Consider the following 24,717-nt stretch of genomic DNA (forward strand, 5'->3'; position numbering starts at 1 on the left):
AGTAATAAGAACTCATAGAAATCAATAAGAAAAAAAATTTCAATAGAAAGACTGAACAGATACTTCACAAAGGAAATCCAAATGGACAATAAAAATATGAAAGGAGATTAGTACTCAAGGAGATACAAATTAAGACCTCAATAAGATATCATTATACACCCACCAGATGAGCTGAAATTGAAAAGTTGGACAATATCAAGTGTGGTGAGATTATGGGACAAGAAGAATTCTTATTGTGATGATGGGATATATATATGAAATGTGTACACATGCACCTCTGCACATTTCCAAGAATGTTCATGGTGGCATTATGTGTAATAAACACATACTGGAAGCATAATTATTAGAATAAATAGGTTATACTATGTATTTTTATGCAATGAAATTCTATATATTATACCACAGCTACACATAATACACATTAAGGGAAAAAACAAAGCACAAAAGAACACATATGATTCACTTATATAAAGCTCAAAAATTGACAAGATTAAATATTATCATTTAAAAATGAATACATAGGCATTTATTGTAATTTATTTGGGGGCTTTATACTTGATTAAATTTTGTACATGTTCATTGTTTATTGAAAAGAATGTGTATTCTCTTGTTTTGGTTGAAGGATTTTATATACGTATATAAATGCAATATATAAATATAAATATATATGCATAAATAAATGCAATAAGCATACATATCTATACACAATCTTGTTTCTGTGTATCAATGTTGTGAATTTGTCTGCTTGATCTATCAAACTGAGAGAAGTTTATGTTAAAAAAATTCCCACCATGATTGTGGATTTGCAGTTTTTCCTTTTAATTTTTTATTTTTGCTTCATATTTTTTCCAGACTATGTAGTTAGTTGCATAAATGTTCATGATTGTAACAATTTCCTAGTGGATTTCTGTGATGCAATAAGATACCCATATTAATGTCCTTGTTAATGCTATACTATTTAAAGAATATTTTTGATAATTAATATTGCTACATAAAGTTCTTTGTTGTTGTTTAGAATTTGCCTGGCCTGTTTTTTTCTATCCCTTTATTTTCTATATTTTTAGTTGTTTAGTTTTAACTGTTTTTTAATACGTTTGCTTTTAATTGTCTTAGTAATAACTGACTGGCCAGCTAGTGAGGTAGCCATGTGCTCAGATTAAGTAAGAAGTGCTTAAATTATACTGTCCAGTAATCTAGCCTGGACCATCAGCAAATTTCATCTTGAGGTTATCACCAGGAAAGCATCTCTCTGGACTCCAGAGCATCTTCTTTTAAAAACAGGATTTTGTTGGCAGAAAGCAAGCTACTTTATTTTTCTATTCTTTTCACTTTTCAAAACAGATTAAAGCACCAATTTTTTATATTAGAAAATTGGTCATTTTCAGGTTAAAAATTTTAAACAGATGTCATTTTATATTACTTTATTTTTTAAATGTGATTTCTGACTTGTGATCATTGGTTTTTTTTCCTTCATTTTCAAGCAAAAGTTTCACACTTTGTGGGTTGGTAACTTTGCAAATGAGAGGGTTTACTAAAACTGGGGAATTGATTCAATTGGAAGAGGAGGGAGGTTTGATTGAATTAGAGCTGTGCTTGGATTAAGGGTGGGCTGATTGAATTAGAATTTTGATAACACATATAGAGCCTGATAATCACATGATTTTTCATTTTCCTGAAAAGAAATTATCTTTCTGGGTCTTGGCGTATCTTCATTTCGAACCTGGATTTCAGACTAGTGGAATGAAAATTACTTTGTTCTCCTTTAAAATATAAAAGAGATTAAGGCAATAACTTTTTACATCCAAATGTGATTTTTTTTTCCTGTTAAAACTCATTCACTCACTCACTCATTCATTCATTTATTCACTCATTTGGAACACATTTATGGGCACCTATTTGTACCAAGCACTGTTTTATTTATTTTTTTATCTATTATTATTTTTTTTTGTGGTACGCGGGCCTCTCACTGCTGTGGCCTCTCCCGCTGCGGAACACAGGCTCCGGACGCGCAGGCCCAGCGGCCATGGCCCACGGGCCCAGCCGCCCCGCGGCACGCGGGATCCTCCCGGACGGGGGCACGAACCCGCGCGCCCTGCATCAGCAGGCGGACTCCCAACCACTGCGCCACCAGGGAAGCCCCCAAGCACTGTTTTAGATGCTTGGCCTACCTCACCAGGCAAAACAGATTCCTGCCCTTGTAAAATTTATATTCTGCATGGGATAGATAAAGAAATAATAAACATAACTAAATTATATAGGATCATGGATGATGATAAGTGCTACATAAAAAAGTTGAGCAGGATAAGGGATATAAGGCATGCAAGATTTGGAAGGACAAAGTGGGAACATGGTTGCAACTTTAATTAGGGCTGTCATGGTTAGCTGACCTCACATGACCAAAGACTTGAAAACAGGTAAGAGTGTTCTCGACCAAGGAGATAGCTAGTGTAAGGGCCCTAAGGCAGATGTTATGCTCAAACAACACCAGGAAGGCTTGTAGCCCAGACAGGTATGAGCAAGACAGGAGGTCAACTAAGTAGGGGAGAGCCTTATGATGGGTCATGTGAGCACTTTTAATTTTTATTGTGAGGGAAATGGGAGCCAATGCCTCCTCACTGTCTGATTGGATCCCCTTTTTCCCTATCCCATCCAGCTGTATTATTAACTTTCAAAAATTGCTGCCAATCTGATGCTGTAATGTGATGATCTACTGTTAGTTTACTTTCATTTTCCTAATAGAGAGGTTGTGTGTCATTCATGTTGATTATCTACTTGGAATTGCTTCTTCTGAATGGCCTGTTTATACTCTGCCCATTTTTTTATTGGGTTGTTGTTTTTTTATATTATGCATATTAGTAGTAGTAGTACTAGCAGTAGTAATATTTTATATGCTATAGGCATTGCCGGATTTACCTGTTAATCTAGCATTTATTTTTTGACTTCATTTTGGGCATCTTCTGCCATAAAATTAAATTTTTATATAGATGAATTTTTAAAATTATTTCTTTTACAGCTCTTAGGTGTTCTGCCTTGATCAAAAGGCCTTTACAGACCCCAAGCCATACAAATAGTCTCTTAAATTTTCTTTCTAGGTTTTTATGATTTCTTTCTTCCCTTTCGGGTGTTTAATTCAACTGGCTGCAGTGTTTGTTTAAACTTTGAAGCTGGAATTCCTATGTTATATCCTGCCATAAGAATAGTCAGTTTTGTAATCACAGCTATGATATTAGAAGTCCTTTTCACATTGAATTAATATGACCGTTGTCATATTAAAATGAAGAAGCATTTTTTTAAGGTTAAAATATACTACAACATATCCAACTACAACATTTCCAAAAGCTGATAAGAATCATCTGAAAGGTATGGATTCACAGATTATGAGAGACAGAAAATATAGCAGGATGCCAATTACTAAGAAGGCTGGAGGGATTTGGACCCAGAACACAGGGAGAAGGTTAGGATCACCTCATCTCTACTAGCACGTGAAAGCTGAATGTAAGGACATAGTCAAAGGCAGCTCGGTAGATCTGCTTACGGGGAGATGAGGAGTCCTCCGAGAAAAAGAGCTTCTATTTTCTCACAGAAGTCAGATCACCCATTCCTGAGAAAGGAAATGAGGGAAAGGATGGTGAAAGAGGTGTGTAGATTTGAAGAAAGAGGGGAATGTGGGAAATCATAATATTGCAGAGTGGGAAAATAAACAATTAGGAGAGTATGAGAAGATTTGCAGGCAGCATTAAGGGCCCAATTAGATTTTTGTGGTAATAGGTTTATGAGGATTCTTGGGAGGTTCTATATGCTTTTTGTCAGCTGAGAGTGTGAATTAAGTTTTTTACTTACTTTTATTTTCTTTTTCTAATACTTTCAAGTCATTTAAGCAAAAAACTTCAGAGTTTTGGTTTTTTACTAGTACTGTAAAATCATTTAAGTAAACTTTTAAATTTCTTTTTCTTATTAATACTTTCGGACCATTTAAGCCAAAGCTTTTTGGACTGATTAATACTATATGTTGGTGTTAATGAAATTACAGCGATGATTATTTAATCATGGTTGGTGACCAAAAGATTAGGTGGTTAAATGGGAGATAAATGAATCCAGGTGATTGACTCAGGGCTGATAAGGGCAGTTGGAACATAAAAACCAGGGGTATTTTCTATATTTGTGTCACCTCCTTGCCATTGTTATGTCATTCCTCTACTTTACAGTGCATCAATCACTCATTCATTCATTCAGCAAATACTTACTCAGCACCTATTATGTGCCAGGCACTGTTCTATATGCAGAGGATACACCAGTGAACAAGAAAGACAAGGTTCCTGCTTTCCTGGAACTTATGTTCTAATACAGGAAGATAGACAATAATAATAAAAATAATATTAATAATAATAACTAACATTTGTTTAGCAAATACTGTTTGCTGAGACAGTTTTAAGCACAAGTATTAATTCGCTTAATCCTTATAATAACACTATGTGGTAGAGTCTAGAAATTATCCCCATTTAATACATGAGGAAACTGAGGGCACAAAAAGGGAAAATAACTTGACTGAGGTTACAGTTAGGAAAGGGCAGATCTGGAATTTAGAACCAAAACAGTCAGGCTATAGATCCCCTTCTCTTAATGACTTTGCTATGCTGCCTCTCAGACAAGAAACACGGCAATAAACAATGAACAGAATAAATTCAGTAGTGTTTAGTACTATGAAAAAATAAAACAGGGTGATGTGATGGTATTTGTGTGTTGGAGGGACGGCGGTGCAAATGTAGATGTCAGGGAAAAACTGAGAAGGTGATTATTTGAGCTGAGACTTGAAGAATGATAATACAGCTATGTTGGGGCACAGACAGCAGAGATAAGCTAGTGCAAAGGAATCTTGCTTGTGAAACAGAAATGCAGGGTTGGCTGTGGCTAGAGCTTAGTGTGTAGGAGAGTGATTGATTAGAAGTGAAGCCAGAGAGATCGGTAGGAACCAGACCCTAAGAAACCTCAGGTCACATTAAGAAATTTGACTTTTATTCTAAGTGCAGTGGATTTTTATGCAGGAGTGTAACACTACCTGATTCACAATTTTAAAAGATCACTCTCATTGTTACAGGCAAAACTGACTGTGGGAGAAAAGTGGAAGCAGGAAGATCATTAGGGGGCAATTACAATCCAGGTGGAAAATGATGGTGGCCTGGACTTGGGCAGTGGAATGAAATTTAGGGTGTATGTTGAAAGTAGAATTGGCAAGACTTGCAAATAAACTGGATGGGAAAAATAAAGGAAAAGGAACTTAAGTAGGAGCCCTGGGATTTTGGTTTGAGTAACTAGTATGATGGTAGTGTCCTTTACTGAGATGTGTAAGACTAGGGGAATAACAGCTTCGCTAAGAAAAATCAAGATTTGCATCTTGAACTTTATGGGGGAAGGGACTTTTTCTATTATTTTGTTTCATGTAAAGTTCAAAGAAAGAGTTCTAGGGGAAAAAAGCTTTTCTATGTTCAATTTTATGAGCTCTTTACATTTGAAACCAAGTTGGGGGAGTTGAATTTTCATTTGTTCAACAAATATTTATTGAGCATCTACTGTGGCCAAGGACTATGTGATTAGATACCAAGATGAACTAAGCAAACAAGATCCCTGCTCCCAGAGTGGTTTTTTACGGGGAAAGAGTAAGGACGATTGGTGATTTTTTATTTTCCTGTTCGCTGCCTTATTAAAACTTCACCTAACGCCTGAGTAGCCATCTTACATTAATAACTACATCTAGTGTTCCTGGCAGTTGGGCCCACCGTTCGAAAAGTTCAACGTCGGTTAATACATAAGGAAGCTCTAATAGTGACATCTCCCCTCCCACTAGAACTCAGGCTTTTTAAAAAATAAAAATTTTAACAAACAATACGAATACAACCTTTGCTTTGAAGACTAATATTTTTGCAGGAATGGTACCTTTATAAAGATCGTGATTGCCCCCGTACATATTTGTTCTTTCTTCATATCCAATTAAATGAAAATACTAGTCTCTCCGTAGCCCAACTCTCTAGGGTTGTTGGGTCTAGCTCAGGAGAAAAGAGCAGGAGCCGTTGGATTTAAACAGTTTGGTGTAATCCTTTTCTACGCTCTCTCTCGCTAGCCGGGGACGTGGTGTCTGCTACCCGGGGCTTTCCGTCCACGCAGTACCAGAATGAAGGAGTCTGGGAGGGGGTCGGGAAAGGAAAAGACGGAAGAGACATTAAGTAATTGGTTCTTGAAGGTATACAATGATGCTTAGGGTCTACTCTTAAGCACTGATTTCAAACGCCCGCCCCCTGGGCCGTTTCAGCCCCGCCCCTTGCTGTCGTCACGCCGACTTCCACCTTGACCTCCGCTGATTGGTCCCCGTCTCTGCCTCTGAAGGGCGGCTAAAGAGCTTGGGGTTTGCTTCCGGGTCTTGGGCTTTAGCCCTGGGCGCAGAGGTTTCTGGGAGCCAAGAGTTATAATGGCGACTGTGTGATCTCCTGAGGCAACTGCATCGGAGCTCGGCCAAAGTGAGCGGCAGCTGGAAAGCAGACTGTGAGTGGGGCGGGAAAGGGCGGTTGGGGACGGAGGCGGAGAAGCGAGCGCGGGCAGAGGAGGCCCTGGAGCGGCGGGCGGGTGGTGGAGCTCAGCGCTTGTCAGGAGCGTCGCCAGTCCCGGGCTGGCAGCGGAGAGCGCAGCATGAAGATGACTCTGCAGACAGCGTTAAGCAGGGTCCGGGCGCCCCCACCCCTCGCCGAGTGGGGCAGGGGTGAAGAGTCAGCCGGTTCCCGGTGACAGCCCGAAGGTGAACCCCCCAGAGGCGCTGGTAATGATAACCCGGGGGGATGTGGGGGGCGGCGGCGCCCCCAGAGGCCGGCAACCCTGTTTCTCCCTCTCTGGGTACATCCCTCTCCTTTTTTTTTGAAAATCGAGAGAAGTGTACCATTTCCCCCAGTTTCCCCTGACATTTGCTTTTCCGACCCTTGAGAATGTTTTAGTAGCCACATCTGCTATGCAGTATCCTTTAGTTGCTCAAAGCCAAAAGTAGCATAACCTTTGGGGGTGGGTTCCTGTGTTTTGAGCATTTCTTAAATTGTAATTTGCAAAAGATCTGATTTGTGTTACGTTGGCTGCTGTAGAAGAAAATTAGATCAACAAAAGGTTGTTGGAGAACTTTGCCTCTGTAACTGTCATCAAAGTCTACCTTTTTTTCCAGGACATTCAGTAGCTTTGTCAGTGATTTTTTTTATATATCTTTTTTGTTTTTGTAGTTACGATCCTATTTTCTGCTGTGTGAGATTTAGATAAAATGGGAACCGTAAGGAGTCTGGTGGAGTAAGGTTGAGCTGAGATTTTTTAAAACTTGGACATGGCAGTACTGTATTTTACGAGGGTGTTGACATTTCAAGTCTCATCATTTCTTAGTGATACTATTAGGAATATCCTCCTCATTCCACAGATGACAGAAACTTAAGCTTGGTGGTTTGCCGGAGGTCACAGAGCCAGAAGGAGAACAGGAACACAAACTCATATCTTGATGACAGACTAAATATCTGCCATGTTCCTTGTACACCCTGAGCCTCATTATTTGTTTTGTTCAGAGCTTTTGAGATTATTTAAAATAAGTTTTGGGGAATAAGTTAGGGAAATTGTTTCACAAGGAGGGATATTGATTAATACTTTATAAAATGAGAGTTCATCATATTGGAAATAACTTGACACTGTTTTTCTTCAAAGCATAGAAGATGACAACAGCAGCTAGGCCAACTTTTGAACCTGCAAGAGGGGGGAGAGGAAAAGGAGAAGGTGATTTGAGCCAACTCTCAAAGCAGTATTCAAGCAGAGACCTACCCTCTCATACAAAGATAAAATATAGGTAATGAAGCCTTTTATGTTTTTCTTGTTTCACAAAGCAAGACCAAATCTGTTGAATGACATGGTCATGAGATAGTACCATGTGTGGGTTATTATTACTTATCTATTTTCATAGGAGTAGAATGCAATAGTGTTTCTGGCACTAAAATTATGCTCTATGATTGTAAAATGCTACTAGATATTCCTTAAGCAGAAATTCCAATTAACGAGGCATTTCCATATGTAGATGGAACAGTAACTAATACATTACTTCAGAGGCACCAGGCTCTGTCAGTACTAATCAGTATGAGATTAAAAGTGTTACTCTAACGAGCTCTGAATTAACATACTAACAAAAAGTAAAGACATTTTGATCAGCCTGCAGCCTTATTATAAGAAAGTATGTGATTTAGTTTGAGTTTCTTGAAATATTGGATACATCACAGGATGCCTATCAGTAACCTTCAGATTAGGGTGATCTTGTCCATTTCCCGCAGTGGGACTTATGCTTCAGGGACTCAGGACAAAGTTGCTTTTTGTGGATTGTCTTCCATTACTACAGCCATGTGTTTTTTAGAAGTACTTCTGCCCTGTTTTGTTACTTTAGACAGACCACTCAGGATGCCCCTGAAGAAGTTCGGAACCGTGACTTCAGGAGAGAGTTGGAAGAGAGAGAGAGAGCTGCTGCAAGAGAAAAAAACAGAGACCGGCCAACCCGAGGTGCCAACACTACCCCAGACATTTCTCTCGTAACATTATGTTGACAGTAGTTTTTCTTTCATGTGGTAATTGGAATGGATTACTATTTTTGTTTGTTTGCTTTTAAATATAGGTGTGAGCTATAACAGTTTCTTGAAAGATTTGATTGGATTAGAGAAGATAATGAAGTTGATTCCAATTCCATCTTTTTATGTTTCTGTGTTAGAACTAGGTGATCTGGGGATATTTAGCAACTGTTGTTTCAGTTCAGATCAAGGAGTTTTTAACTGTTTACACAGCCAGCCAGACTTTTTGAGGCCCCATGGTTTCTGTCTGTGAAATTCTTCCATTTTTATTTCTAGCATAAGTAAACTGTTTCCTAAATTTCCTGAGAGAGGCTACAGTTCCCATATTAAAATCAATACTTTTATTAATTCATTCAATAAATATCTGCCAAGGGCTTATTTGCCAGGCACTGTGGTTATAATCCCTACTGTCATGCTTAAGACCTAAGCTCTTCTTGCCCACAGGTCCCTAAAATGTTATAAGAAATGCCGGATTTGATTCAATAAGCTAAATAATGTTTGTTTTCCCCCAGAACATACAACCTCCTCTTCAGTGTCAAAGAAGCCTCGGTTGGACCAGATTCCTGCTGCCAACCTCGATGCAGACGACCCTCTAACAGATGTATGTTTTACTTCCTCCTCTCATCTCCATGTAGTAATTTACTTACCATTTTTCTGAAATACCTTTTTATCTATTCTTTTGGCTTTAAGAAGCGATTTTTTTTTTTTTTTTTTTTTTTTTTTTTTTTTTTTTTGCGGTACGCGGGCCTCCCTCTGCTGTGGCCTCTCCCGTTGCGGAGGACAGGCTCCGGACGCGCAGGCTCAGCGGCCATGGCTCACGGGCCCAGCCGCTCCGCGGCATGTGGGATCCTCCTAGACCGGGGCGCGAACCCGGTTCCCCTGCATCGGCAGGCGGACGCGCAACCGCTGCGCCACCAGGGAAGCCCCAAGAAGCGATTTGTATTTATTTTTACTTACTCTTATTCAATTATAGCTCTGACTTCAATGCTAAACTCTATAGTTTATTTTAAAACAAAAAGCATTATCTTGTGGTTAATCAAACTTCAAGTTTGATCTCTGGAGAGCCAAAGAAGGAAGAGATCTATTAAAAGATATGCTTCCCTATAAAATAATTCCCTGTATTAAACCATGGAAATTGGACTAGTTATTCCCCTTCAGAGGGCACTCTTCAGACTGGGCTCTTTATTGATAGCATCCCCTGCAGTGAATGTAGGGGCCTTTCCATACTTGCTACCAGTAATGCCCCTTCCAAATGTTCAATGCACTTAATGGCTCCCTCTGTGCTTAGGGAGGAATGTGATCTAAGTGGAAGGTTTTTAAGGATTGGCACTTTAATTAACATTAAAATTTAGTGGGACTGCACAATCTGTAATTAATTTGCAGTTTTCTACATACAGAGGAAAAAGCTGAGTGACTTTTCAAGGGTAGCATCTAATAAGCATATATATTAGTAATTCTAGAGTTGACAGACTAAATTAAAAATTAACTCAGTAATTCAATATAAGGAATTCAGTTTTAAGTGAGATATAATGATTATTCATTTGAAACTATTTTTTTCTGAGAATTTAACACCCTTTTCTGTACCTTTGACTATCTTTAATTCCTAGTTGTTTTGAGCTATATAACATTATTTTGACTCCCAGGATCAAAGTATGTAGTGTGTATCATACTTTGTTACTTTGTAACACTTAGTATAAAGTGTTCCTTTTCTGGTTTTAGAAATATTTTCATATGTAAATTCCCATTTGACTTTGTAAATTTGAAAGGTCCTTCATTATACTCTTTGCTGTTATAATGTCTAAAATACATCAGAGGTTGACATTTTAGTAAGTAATTGTAAGCTTTTTTGTGGGGTTTTATTTTATTTTTTGGTTGTTGCTAATTTTAACCGTATTTAGGTACATTTATCTTTCCCTCTAGGAAAATTAATCCTGCTCCAAAGATTTGATGAGTGCCACTTTTATGGAAAAAAATGAATAATCTATTCTGTTTCCCATCTCCTGGGCCATCACCATTCTTTTTTAGGAGGAAGATGAAGATGAAGATTTTGAAGAGGAGAGTGATGATGATGATACTGCAGCTCTTCTTGCGGAGCTGGAAAAAATTAAAAAAGAAAGAGCTGAAGAGCAGGCCAGGAAGGTAAAACCAGCATGTTAAATATTTACATCTTCTCACATAAACTAAAGTAGAAGTGTTTTTTAAATCAAGTAATATCACCTTATATTAGAAATCATCCATACCATGTCTCGATATTATAGGACCTGTAGGTTTATAAATCTGGTGATTCCTATGACATCCTAAGTCTCCTGGTTATGTTAGAAATTCTTTCCAAATAGTTCAGAGATACTCATCAAAATGCTCTTCATTCAGTTATTTGTTCAATAGACATATAGTCAGTGTCTGTTAAGTGTCGGAAGAATCAAAGATGATTAAGATGTAGTCATAGCCTACAAAGAACCCACAGGTATAATGAGGCCATCTTTATCTCTCTCCTTGTCTTTTGACCCAGCCTTCTTTCCAGGCACTTGCTGAGGCCATCTGTCAATAAATTTTATATAACCTAGCTTCTCTGAGTCCCCACAGTCTCTACATTTACACAATGGAAGGAAAGAATGTCTAACTGAAAGACAGACGAATTAAGTAGGATCCATAGTACGTACCTTTAAACTTTGAGTGAATTACCCATAGTAGTAACAATAAGAGACAAAACTTGGGAGGCAAGAGCAAGTCAGAGCACTAGAGATTTGTAGATCAGTGCTAAAGGAGTTTGAACTCTCTTCCAAAGGACCTGTGGAACTAGTCGATTTCAGCTGGAGATGGTAAGGTTGGGTATGCATTTTAGAAAGATTACTCTAGCTGGGATGTGGAGGGTAGAGGAAAGAACTGAGTAGGGGGCTGTTCCAATAATCCTCACATGCAGTTATGAGAATCTTGCATGATAGAAGTTGGATTTGAGAGAAGTAAACAGATGCTGATAGAGCTATCAGGGAGATAAAATTGACCAGAGAAAGTGACTGATTAGCTGTGGCAGTTTCTGGGTCGATGTTGGTGCTATACACTAATCAGGGAATGCCAAAGGATGAGCATGTTTCAGTGGAGAGAAAAATAATGAGTTCTGTTTGGTACATACCGAACTTGATATATTGTGAGACACTCAAGTAGATATATCTGCCTCCATTTCCTTTTTTTTTTCTCCCCTGGCCACACTGCACAGCATGCGGGATCTTAGTTCCCCGAGCAGGGATTGAACCCATGTCCCCTGTAGTGGCAGTGCAGATTCGTAACCACTGGACCGCCAGGGAAGTCCCTGCCTCCACTTTCAACCAGAAAAGAGCAGCTTTTTTAATGGGCTTCTGTGTAAGATTTCATTTGAACCAAGAATTGCTCTATTTAAAAAAAGGAAAGAGACTTGGGGAAAAGACTGATGTAGGTTAATGCTTAGAACCTAGGGAGGTAGAGTTCAAATGGATCAGAAGGGTCAGGGAAGAATTCAGAAAAGAGGAAGATTTGGGGATAGGCTTTGAAGACTACTAGAATTCAGATTTGAAGAAGAAAAATATTTAAAAATACAATTCTTGTCAAAATTTGGCATAGGATAGCATAACTCCTGTAGAATTATAAGACCATTCCTACACTGGCACACCACAAGAGGGCAGTTGTTCTGTTCCAAATTCTTTGCCTCCCTAATAGCTGTGGATACGCAAAGAGACATTTAACTGCATTTGGTTGACCTTTAAGGAGCATAACCATTTTAGACAGAAGATCTTGATAATTTTGCAAGGTTCATCTGATTTCTTTGTACAAAATGTGTTGGTGTTTTTCTGGAGTTGAATGACAGTTTTATTCCATTTGTCCCCCATTTCCTTGTCTGGCTTTCTAGTGGCTGGTTTTTGAGGTGTTCCAAAATGTTTTCAAACCAGTCAGCCTGTGTCAAGGGCTGGGAAACTTTCTGTAAAGAGCCAGATAGTTAATATCTTAGGCTTGCAGGCCATACAGCCTCCGTCACAACTATTCAACTCAGCTAATTGTAATACAAGCAGCCATAGGCAGTGCATAAATAAATGGATGTGACTGTGTTCCAGTAAAATTTTATTTACAAAACAAGATGGTTCAGTTTTGACCAAACCACAGGCTGTCCATCCTTTATACCTATAGTCATGAAACAGTGTACCTGGTACTTAAGTATGGAAAGAGTTGGCACCTTTTTTCCCCAGTGCTATGTATGGCAATCAACCAGTAACTGTATAGGAACTAATATTCCGAACATAAAATGATCAGGACCTTATTACATCACATATGTTGTTATGTTATAAATTTGGATACATTGTATGCTTGAGCTCCTGTTTGTCTAGCATCTCAGAGATATGTCTTTTTACTTATCATCAATATAATTTGTTAAAAATAAGTATATAATTTTTAGAAAGCTATCTGTTCTTAATCTATGGTGGATGCCCCTGAGTTTTGCTTGCTTAAAGTCTGAAAATGACCTAAGGGAATTTTCCTGTTAATTTCCCTGAAAATTGCATCTTCTCACCTCCCAGTTATTTGGCCTCATAAAAATGAAATCAGTTGTTCTCATTTGATTATTAAAATGAAGTATCTTTAACCTGTATAGAAAATCAGGTTATTTTTCCAAGTGGTCTAACACAGGTTCATTATAAATAGACTTCCAGAAAGTCTTTTTTCCCTTGGTATATTAAGTCATCAGTTTTGTCATCCCCAAAACACAGCAAAGTGGGATCTATCTTTGGTTTAAGATAGCATGGAATCAGGTAGATCTAGAAGTTATGGCTAAGGATTTTAGACATTTTATATTTCTAATTCTAAGAAGGAGACTGAGGGTGATTTGAGTTTAAAGAGGTTAATGCTGAAATAAAAGTGAAGAAAGACAAGCATGTAACTGATGACAGATGAGAGAGATAGAAATAGAAAGTCATTAACAATAAATCATAAGAATAAAATGGGTAAACCTCAGGTAAATTAGTAGAAATGCATGTTTACTGAATATAATTTTTTACCTGATGGTTTATCTTATTTTAGGACATAATTCTTGGTTAATAATAACTTGTCACCAGTCCTAGAGATGCAAGTTTACATTGTTAGTAATTCAAAATAAAATTATTTTTAATCAGTTATATATAACCCTTCCTTAAAAATTGAGATAATTGCTTTGCTAAATGTGTCTTTTTGATGTTTAATATGTTCTTAAATTATTAGAATGTTTATAGATGTACTCTCTTAAACAGTTATGTAATTTTGTATGTACTTCAAGAAAGAAAATAGATTTAAATATGCAACTCAAGAATGTCAAAGTCAGAAAGAGACTAATGAATGTATGATGGCAAGCCTGAAATATTTATAATGAAAATGCCCAATTATTTTATTCTGATAAGTGAGACTTTTCTGGTATGTCTTAAAAACAAAGAAAAAGCAATACTACCTTGATGCTGATCCCATCTCCCTCTTAAAATCCTAACAGTCTTTTAAAATATGAGTTATATTATAGGATTGATGCCAGAAGTAATATAAGTAAATATGAATCTTCCCCTCTTGTTGGCAGGAACAAGAACAAAAGGCTGAAGAAGAAAGGATTCGTATGGAAAACATTCTGAGTGGAAACCCTCTCCTTAATCTCACTGGCCCATCCCAGCCTCAGGCCAACTTCAAAGTTAAAAGAAGGTACTGTACAATAATGGGTTGGAGAGATATGTATATATATACACACACACAGATTATGAGTTTTATAGCAAACTATATTATGTAAAGCTTCTAATGCCCACTTTCCACTGATATTTTTCTCCATCACATTTTGGAATAATGGAAGGAGAATGAAAGAAAATAAACTTATTTTCAGTATATATTTACAGTAACCAGCTGTGTACCAGAGATTGTTCTAAGTACTAGAGACAGAGCAGTGCACTGAGCCCTTGACCCTACAAAGCTTACATTGTAGTTATATGTGTCAAGGGTCCCCAAAACCATCCTTCACATTCAGAGACTAGAAGGTCTCAGGGGGCTCAGCATGTAGCTGTTCTCATGACTAACTTAGTGAAGATACACAGCCAGATCGTAAAGGGAAAAGGCACTGAAGGAAGTGTGTGTGCTTCCTTATGCTGTGTCCCTCCTATGAGGGGTCACACAGAGCACATTCTTTTCCCTAGTAATGAAAATGCAGCAACATTTGTGCAGTGTTGCTGCCCAGGAATACCCATTAGAGACTCCCAGGGTTTTTATTGGCTGCTCATATAGGCAATCTCTGCCTAGTACATACCAAAATTGAGACTCCTGGAAAGAAAGCAGGTGTTCATAAACCACATTATTTGTACAGACAGTCCAGACATAGTGACAGTGAGAAGATTCCTGCAATCCTAGTTTCCAAATGCCAGCCAGGGACCAACCTTGCAAGCGGCCTTCCTAAGGACAGCAGAGAGAGAGAGAGAGAGAGAGTATTTAAACCGTGTGTGTGATCAAGAAACCCTGTGTAGGCTTAACATTTAAACCATATCTATAATTTCTCACCACTTCCACTGCTGCCATCTCCATCCGGAGTGATGCAGTCCCCCTAACTGGTCTGCTTGCATGCTCACCACCCTCTCCATCCCTACCCCCAGGTTTTTTCCTTAACATAGCAACATCATGGTCCTTTTAAAATAAAATATCTCAATCCTGTTCTAAACCATCCAGTGGCTTCCTGACTCATTCATAGTAAAAAACAAAAACAAGTCTTTACAATGGCAGTTGCATAGGCAAGGGAGGATTTGCAAGAAAGGTGACATTTTATTAGAGACTAGACTCCAGGGTATTTGACCCGAGCTATTGAAAGGATAGAGAGGGGGAAGAATGTGAACTGAGGTGGGGAGGCGGAAGGACAGGTTTAAGACATGGTAACTTTGGGCTGATATATATGTCTATGTGGAAATGTTGAGTAGGTAGCTTGATACACAGTTCTGGAGTTAGCCCAGGCTAGAGATCATGAATTTGGGAGCTGTCAACTTACAGAAGTTTCCTGAATCCATGAAGACTAGATGAGGTTACTTAGTGAATGAGGATAGCCAGAGAGGAGGTCAGAGGATTGAGCTTGGGGTAATATTTCGAGGTCAGGTAGATGATTAGCTGTCCATACCTGGAATAGTACCTGGTACATACTAGGTGCTCAGTAAATATTGATTATATGAATTATGAATGAAAAAAACTAGGCTGAGAAGGAGCAGCCAGTGGGGAAGAAATGAACCGAAAGAGGCTGGTAGGTGTCTTGGAGCCACACAGACAGTTTCAAGAGGAGGAGAGTAATTATCTAGGTCAGATATTGCTGACAGGCCAAGTGAAGTGGGTACTGCAAAGTGGCGATTGGAGTTAGGGCCCTGGGAGAGCAGTGCTGGTGTTGAGAGGGTGGGGTCAAAGCCTGTTGGGGGGAGTGAGTTGAGGAGAGAGTGGGTAGAAAAAAAACTACGTTGATTTATATTTGTATTAAGCTATATAGTTCTGCCTTGTTTGGATGCAGATAAAATCGTTTGGAGACTGAAACATGTTGTGTTAATGTGCAGATCACATTTGACCTAGCTCTGCTCAGCTTTTCACATTTCTCTGCACTGCACCAGTGATGACTTAAAACACTGTTTTCAAAGATGCCCACGTTCTTTGCTTATTTTCGACGTGCAGTTTCTTCTGGCGTGCATACGTCCACAGGCAAACACACACATTATATAGGCTTTCATTTTATATATGTTTCTGAGAGTTTATGTATTACATATATGGGTTTGTGTTTTCTATGCTAGATGATATTTTGAAATCATAATCTTTATTTTCTATAAAACATGTGTTTTGTAGCCCATCTGTGGGTGGTTGTTTGTTTTTTTTTTTAAGCTTACACATTATGAAATCCAACCAGGAGAAACGAACTGGAGATTCCTGCCCTAAGCTCTTCAGCTGCTCTTTCTTTGTAGTTAATGTAGATGTGAGCCAATATGTGAGCCTTAACTGTTTTACCCCAATAGTTTCTTCTTTTGTCCTAAATTGTAAATACTACAGTGAATGATTACTAAATGTTAACTGATAAAAGAGTATGTATAAAATCCTTAAAACCACATAATCTAACTATAGTAAATCGTCCAGCTATCATCTAGAGCTGTCCATACTAATCAGGGTAGAACCAGGTACTGCCTCTTTGTTTTAGACCTGAAAACATTAAATATTTATGTAATTTCTGCTTTTTAACTCAAAGTTTCTTATACTGGAGAAATAATAAGAATGTTGTGTATGTTCTAAATAAGGATTACCCTTCCTGTTATAAAAAAGCAAGCTAACAGCCTATTAAGAATTTCTTTATTCTTTTGGGTGTAATTGCTACATTGAATGATGTACAGGTTGAGCATCTTTTTGTGTGATGAATAAGCTTTACAACTCACACGGTGTTCTTGTCTGTTGATACAAGCATTGTAAGATTGTTCTATTTTCTTTTTTTCTTTCAGGTGGGATGATGATGTTGTTTTCAAGAACTGTGCAAAAGGTGTAGATGATCAGAAGAAAGACAAAAGATTTGTAAATGATACGCTGCGATCTGAATTTCACAAAAAGTTCATGGAGAAATATATTAAATAGTACAGTTTTATGTGCTTAATTAAAGGCTGTAAAATGTAAACGATATGACTTTATTTTGGTGTTTTTGTTTTTCTCTTCCCCCCACCCATCTAAATTGTGTATAGCCTTCCCTAATTTTAAGTTCCAAAATATCTTTTCCTTTATTGATTCCTAACTTGGTAAGGACTGGGAATTGGTTTAACCACTTGCCATCTCAATATTTCCAGTCATATGTTTTTCTTTTGAATATGGGAAAAGGAATCTGCTTGTAATAAATATTTTTAATAATCTGTGTCCCCACCTTTTTTGTTGAAATGTGTGCAGCTTATAAAACATTGCATATTTTCTTTCGTGTGTTGTATTTCTTTGTGTTAACATTTTTTCCTCTTATCTCTAACATTGATTTAAAGTCAGTTAATTCATATCTCCTCTGTATCTTTTAAAAGTGTGATGAAAAATTAAAGAGATTCCATTTTGGACCACCATGTTGGCATGGAAGAGTGTCATCAAACAGGAAGTGCCCTGAGTGTGTGTCTGAGGGAGCATGGGGTACCTCTCACTTCTGCAGGCGCCCCTTTCTTTTCTCTGAGCCCAAAACAAGAGCTCCTTAAGCATGCCTAGGAAGCATGTGACGTTCACCTGTGTTTTAGTTACTCAACTGCCATGTTTCTCTTGAATGAGATAGGTAGAGTTTGCACACTGACACTCATTAGATGCAAAACCTTGGAGAGTTTAACATCAAACAATACATGAAATAAAACCTTTGGAAACAGAATTGTTATCTTGGAGGATATGGATACAGGAAGTGGGAGGGTCTCTGCACAGCTGGAAAATGAAGTTTCCCTAAACCTGGGCTGGGATTTTAAGGATGTCACATTGATAGAAAATGTGAGACCAGAAATTGAGCCTTCTACAGGTAGAGACCCATTTATAGGATTCCTCAGCTGTGAATGATACTGAGTTTGGTAAGGTTAAAGATAAAACTTTTAAAGCAAAAATAATGTGTTAATCACTGGCTATTTATTTAAACCCCTTTCTCTAGGATCCCCAGTGGAAGCTTGGACACAGGTTGTATGTAACCTGAGTCAGGAGTAGAGCTGGAATCGTAGCCCAGGCCTTGACCACGTTCATACCCTTCTTTTTTTTTTTTTTTTTCCAGCTGAGCAATTTACACGTAAATTTGAATACCTTGACTAGTATTTTTTAAAGCCTTTAATAGTACTGAAGCATTTTTATCTCCAACTTTACAATTTATAAAGTGCCTTTACATTTGTTTTCAATTTTCTTCATAGCAACACACATAGGAAGGAAATACTGGGTTATTCAAAGCTAAGGAAATAAAATTCAGGCCGAGTGATTGGATCAACGTTAACACTTGATGGGAAACGTATGAGTGCCTTAAAACTACATGAAGATGTGCTTATAGAAGTGAGAAGCATTATTTAGATTTCCAAAACTAGTTCTTGGGATTATGGGTAAAGTCTTGAGGAAAAGAAGTAGCAGCATATGAACTTTGTAGCATCTGAAAGGCTTATAATTCATACCCGGGGCTACAATTTAGATGCACCCTTACCCCAAGATCCACTTCAGGTAACCTGTTTGAGCCTGACAGGTTTAGGAAGGATCAAAGTAAAGCTAATTTCAATGATTTCTTTATCCATTTTCCTAATATTTTCCAACGTGAAACATTATGTAACTGGTTATAGATCAAGGACACATAAATGCTACAGTTTCAGCTCTCAGATCTATAAAGCCAGTAACAACCTTCCTAGCGAAAATGCCTAACATCCTCCTTGCAAAACATCTTGCCTAGGTGTGATTGAAGAAACTGTCTAATCCCTTCAAGAGCCCATGCTGAGTGCCAAGAGCTAGGGATTTGAAGCCAGATGGACCTGGATGTGAAGCCCAGCTCAGTCACCTCGGGTTTCACTAAAGCTAACTAGCTAACTAACATTGCACCAAACGTGCTTGTACTGCATCCGTTTTATCAACACTGCTCCCTGTAAGGCAGGCATTATTATTTTCCCTGTTTTATAAACAAGGGAATTGAAGTTTGTAAGAGAAATTTTAAAACAAGCAAAGTCATAAAAGAGAACAGGGCCGAGGTTCAAACCTTGAAGTTTCTATTTGCAGCCCATTCTCCTAACTGCTATGCTTGACTTCCTCTTCATGTGAAAGAGCCCTTCTGACATTTCTCACCTATGAAACAATAGTAACAAGAGTGATGAGTAAGGGGGTTTGATGGGAATTAATTTAAGGTGTGAGTACTTGGCAGGCATATAGGAGGGATTTCATCCACGTTCTCTTTCTACCTGCCTCTACTAGCATATAGCAGGGGCTGCTGAAATGTTTGAAAGCCTGTTGTTTTGTTCTGTCGTAAAGGTCTGGTTCTGAATTAAGAGTTTCCCTAGCCCCTCAGAGCTTGAGTTGGGCGATAGGTATGACCTCGAAAGGGATTGCTTTTGCTTGGTTGCTAGGATTAGAAACCCACTAATAGAAACTCAAGTGAAATAGAGGTTTATCTTTTTTTTATAATTGAAATATATTTGATTTACAATGTTGTGTTAGTTTCAAGTTACAGCAAAGTGAGTCAGATATATATATTCTGTTTTAGATTCTTTTTCATTATAAGTTATTACAAGATATTGAGTATAGTTCCCTGGGCTATACAATAGGTCCTTGTTGGTTATCTATTTTACACACACATATATATACGTGTGTATATGTTAATCCCAAACTCCTAATTTATCCCTCCCCCACCCCCTTTCTCCTTGGTAACCATAAGTTTGTTTTCTATGTCTGTGAGTCTATTTGTTTTGTAAATAAATTCATTTGTATCATATTTTAGCTTCCACATATAAGTGATATCATATACTTGTCTTTCTCTGTATGACTTACTTCACTTAGTATGATAATCTCTAGGTCCATCCATGTTCCTGCAAATGGCATTATTTCATCCTTTTTCTGGCTGAGTAATATTCTATTGTGTATATATTAGTATATATACCTCTTTATCCATTCATCTGTAAATGGAGGGATTTATCTTAACAATAGTTAAAAGACTTCCTCTGTCCAGCTCTTACTCTGCTTCTCTCTTCATCTGACCCACTTCCTCCACAAGACTAGATTTCTGCACCCAAAAAGCCTAGAGGTCACTCATTTATGATCCTGGCTTCCCTGGAAAGGAATCTTCATGATCTTGTAGGTCCACTGGCCGACAGACCCTCTGTGTCGTGAGACAAAGCTTGTCCAGTGAGCAGTGGCCAGGAACCAGGTTACCTAGTACAAATGTGGGCCAGAGCAGGGAGACATTCACAGAACAATCTTTGGTATTGACGTGGCTTGAGATATTCAGCTACCCACATGGTAGACAAAACCTAGACACCGAGATTTCACAGCTGTAACCCGAGTCTCAGGGGTAGTGCCTGCATCTCCCGCCAGGATCTAGCACCACGATGGGCACGTAACAAGGGCTGCCCTCTGCCCCCAGTGCAGGCCTGGCCATAGGCAACCACCCAGGCCCAGATGGAAAAGAGGGGACCTAGTGACCAGAGTCCTGGGTGTCCTGGCAGGAGCAGGCCCTGCTGGGTCAGTTTCCTGCTGGTTTCTGGAAACTGTCATGTCCACCAGGGAGCAGGGTGGGACATGTCCTGTCTTTGAGACATCTTCTTAGAAGTAGGACTAATTCGATTGAACCGCTTGTCGGGGGAGAGGGTGGATCAAGTGAAAGGGAGAGGAGTTTAGTGGGAACTGCTGAGGGCTGGGATATTGGCCCCAGGGCCCTCTTCTCTGGGCCACGGTCCAGGGAACACGGAAGAAACAGGATCAGCCTGGGACTCATCTTTCAGTAAATGCGAGGGACCATTGTGTTTGTGTTGGTGGTGTTGGGATGCAACGCTCACACATTTCTCTGAATCACACTCCCACAGACATCCTAGCTCTTGGAATCTTTTTATACGGAAGCTCTTTTAGGTGTTTTTCATTTTCAGTTTTTAAAATGTCCTGTTCTCGCCTGGCCTAGTTCTCAGACACTTCAGGACAGGAAAGAGGAGGAAGAAGAAAGCAGTCGTGTTCACGCTCCTGAGAGAGGCATCTGCCCGGTTCCCTCTCCAGGGTGATCTTTTCCTCTAATCATATTTTCAAACAGCCTCCCTCTGGAGAAAGAAGCAGAGAGATGTCTCCTAATGGCCCCAGACTAATTGGAAGCCGCTTCCTGGGAGCTGCCGTCTCCGTCGTGCTAGAGTCTGAGGAAGGAGGAAAAAGGAGTGGGGACTTCAATAACCTTCTGACTATGTCAGAGGGAAGGGTTCTAATGTCGTCCTGAAATTTCCTCAATACTCACACCTCCTTGAAAGTCTAACTCTTGGACTCAGAGGCCTATTTCCAGAGCGTGGGTTAACTAAGCACTGGGCGTTGAGTCACTCTTTGGAAGCACTGACTTCAAAGAAGCCACAGGGAAGAAAACGCTGCGGATGAGGAGGAAACTGGGATAACAGAAGTGGCAAAGCTCACAGAGCATCAGAGCACGTCTCCTGGGGCAGCAGGCCCTAAAGACCAGGCTCCCCCACCTCCTGCCAGGCCACGCCCTCCCTCCATCCACCAAAGAGCTGCTCCCTGGACACTTCCCTGTTTAAAACCTTCAACAATTAGGCAACATAATGGAAAACAATCCCACTCAAGATAGCTACAGAAAAGTAAAACACATAGTCATAAACTGAACAGGAAATGTGCAGGATCTCTTTGAAGAAAACGCTAATATTCCACTGTGGGGCATTAAAAAAAAGACGGTAAATGTAGAGAAATACCTATTGCTGGATGGAACAACTCGATAATGTAAAGATACAAGCTCCCCACCCCAAAAAAATTATTATGAAATTTCAGGAGGTTGGGATTATTTTAATTGATGTTTTGACCAAATCACTTTAAATTTTTCTGTTAAAGTAAATTTGTAAGAATATCCAGGAAAAAAATCTGGTAAGGAAGAATAATGAGAGGGTTTTTCCCCACCAATAAACAATGTATTGGAAATATACAAAAATTAGTGTGGTACTGGCAACAGAATAGAGAGATGGAAAAAAATGAAACATAGTAAAAAGTCCAGATGCAAGTGCAGGTACATAAAATAATTTTGCAGATAAGAAAATTTTAAAAAAGAAACAAGAAAATCAATAGGGCCATTTGCAACAATATGAATGGACCTAGAGATTATCATACTAGGTGAAGTAAGTCAGACAGAGAAAGACAAATATCATATGATAGCATTCATATGTGGGATCTAAAAAATGATACAAATGACCTTATTTACAAAAACAGAAATAGACTCACAGACATAGAAAAATTTATGGTTACCAAAGGGGAAAGGGTAGGGGAAGGATAGATTAGGAGTTTGGGATTAACATAAACACACTACTATATATAAAACAGATAAAAAAAAAGACCTACTGTATAGCACAGGGAACTATATTAAATATCTTGTAATAACCCATAATGGAAAAGAATCTGAAAAATAAGATACATATACATGTATAACTGAATCACTTTGTATACCTGAAACTAACACAACATTGTAAATCGACTATACTTCCAAAAAAAAATCAATGAGAAAAGAATGAACTATTCATTAGATGGTGTCAGGAAAATTTACTAACCATTAGGTAGAAAATAAATTGCTAGTGTCAAGCACAAGACCACAGGAAGGCTAATAAATTCAGTCAATAAAGAAAGAAGCTCTTTTTAGATTCCGATAGTTTAGTACTTTCACAGTTAGCAGAAGGAAGTAACCAAGGGTGCCAGCTCCCTGGGGCCCTTGTGCAGGGCAACCCTGAAACAAAAGGGACCAGGTGACAGCAACGCTAAGACAGGACACCCTAGTGAGAAGCCAGTATCAGGCAGCTATGTTTCATAGCTTCCAGCTGTGCCCAAAGGGAGGTGAGGCTGAAAGCCTCAAACCACATCAGAACCTGGCCCTGGGAAGCTGCCCTTAAGAGACAGAGAATGGAGTGAGAAATAACCCTGTAGCTGCTCAGGCTCCAAAGGCATTCTGCCAGGATACAGATCGGCTGTGTTCAAGACCTGCCCAGGTGGCCTATGGAGACACATGTGCTGTCCTGGGTGCCAGCACAGAGCTGTTCCCCTATAGCTACTTCACAAGTCCTCCAGGATAAATTTCATGTGGTTTAATGATTTAAAGGAAAAAATAAATAAATGCACTGGAGAAAAATATAGGTAAAATATGTGTTTAATGTTGAGCTGAGATGGCCTTACTAAGCATGATATTGAAAGCAGAAAACATTTTTAAAGAGCTAAATTAGGACTTCCTTGGTGGTGCAGTGGTTAAGAATCCACCTGCCAATGCAGGGGACACGGGTTCGAGCCCTGGTCGGGGAAGATCCCACATGCCACGGAACAACTAAGCTCACGCGCCACAACTACTGAGCCTGCGCTCTAGAGCCCATGCGCCACAACTACTGAAGCCCGCATGCCTAGAGTCAGTGCTCTGCAACAAGAGAAGCCACTGCAATGAGAAGCCCACGCACCACAATGACGAGTAGCCCCCACTCGCCACAACTAGAGAAAGCCCGCATGCAGTAATGAAGACCCAACACAACCCAAAATAAATAAATTAAATAAGTAAATTTTTTAAAAGCCAAATTAATTACATAAAAAGATTTTGTAGATCAAATAACTTAAAATGCCAGTATTATGATTAAATTTTCTTACTTAGCTTTTTTACTCAGAGTTTCGTAGTGCCTTTATTTTCTTCTCTAGTGTCTTCATTTATTTATCTTCATTTTAAAAATTATTTCATTATATGAGATCAGCAGTCGAGTTCTCTCTTTTCTAGAACCTTCCAGATGGAGTAGTAGTCCCAGCATGAGTGTAATTATAGGACAGCTTTTAATGCTCTCCCACATAGAATCCCCTATTTTCATTGTCCCATGTCTTCTTCCTTCTTAGTTTGTGCCCTTTTTTTCATGGAGTACATCCTGAAATAAATTTCTAGGAAAGGATGAATGAGGGGTAACATATCTGAGTCCCTTATGTCTACATCTAGCTTTGTTCTACCAACCCCACCTTCTCCCCCTGCCACACACACACACACACACACACACACACACACACACACATGCTTAACTGACAGTTTTCCTGAGTATGGTTTAAAATAAACTTCTCTTAGAATTTAAATGCTTTGCTCCATTTTCTTCTAAATTTCATTGTTGCTCTTGAAAACTCTAATGCCAATCATTTTTATGTTCCTTTGTATATGTCCTAGTTTTGTTTATAATATCTATAATCTCTTGGAATGTTCTCTTTTTCTTTGCTGTTCCAAAATTTCACAGTGATATAGCCAGTTGTGAGTCTATTACCATTAATTATGCTTGATTCTCAGTGAGTCCTTTGGTGATTCATGGCCTTCAGTTCTAGTAAAATTTCTCATCCCTCTGAAAATATCTCTTCTCCATTTCCTCTGTTCTCTCTGTTTGGAACTCCAACTGCTTGGTAGACTAACCCTTTATCCTTT

At 38.8% G+C, this 24,717-nt stretch overlaps 1 protein-coding gene across 4 annotated transcripts; it reads left to right on the plus strand.

The window, feature by feature from the left end:
* Positions 1-6,416: 6,416 nt before the first annotated feature.
* CWC15 (CWC15 spliceosome associated protein homolog) lies at positions 6,417-17,968 on the plus strand. Of its 4 annotated transcripts, none has more exons than XM_007115111.4 (7): positions 6,417-6,534; positions 7,717-7,855; positions 8,441-8,553; positions 9,131-9,219; positions 10,644-10,757; positions 14,179-14,297; positions 17,087-17,968. In XM_007115111.4, exons 2-7 carry the CDS (start codon positions 7,725-7,727, stop codon positions 17,214-17,216), a joined length of 696 nt encoding a protein of 231 aa, XP_007115173.1. In that variant the 5' UTR covers positions 6,417-6,534; positions 7,717-7,724; the 3' UTR covers positions 17,217-17,968. The 4 variants fall into 4 exon arrangements, with proteins under 4 accessions (XP_007115173.1, XP_023987327.1, XP_007115175.1 ...); XM_024131559.3 differs by having other exon boundaries at positions 7,722-7,855; XM_007115113.3 differs by having other exon boundaries at positions 6,419-6,509.
* The last annotated feature ends 6,749 nt before the right edge of the window (positions 17,969-24,717 follow it).

The sequence above is a fragment of the Physeter macrocephalus genome, chromosome 16 (genome assembly GCF_002837175.3).
Source record: "Physeter macrocephalus isolate SW-GA chromosome 16, ASM283717v5, whole genome shotgun sequence".
NCBI classification, from domain to species: domain Eukaryota; kingdom Metazoa; phylum Chordata; class Mammalia; order Artiodactyla; family Physeteridae; genus Physeter; species Physeter macrocephalus.

What these genes read in the sequence shown, in the direction of transcription:
- CWC15 (XM_007115111.4), top strand. Translation starts at nt 7,725, where the DNA reads ATGACAACAGCAGCTAGGCCAACTTTTGAACCTGCAAGAGGGGGGAGA. An exon ending in CATACAAAGATAAAATATAG is followed by an intron (nt 7,856 to 8,440) that starts GTAATGAAGCCT and finishes TTGTTACTTTAG; the next exon opens with ACAGACCACTCAGGATGCCC. An exon ending in AACTTCAAAGTTAAAAGAAG is followed by an intron (nt 14,298 to 17,086) that starts GTACTGTACAAT and finishes TTTTTCTTTCAG; the next exon opens with GTGGGATGATGATGTTGTTT.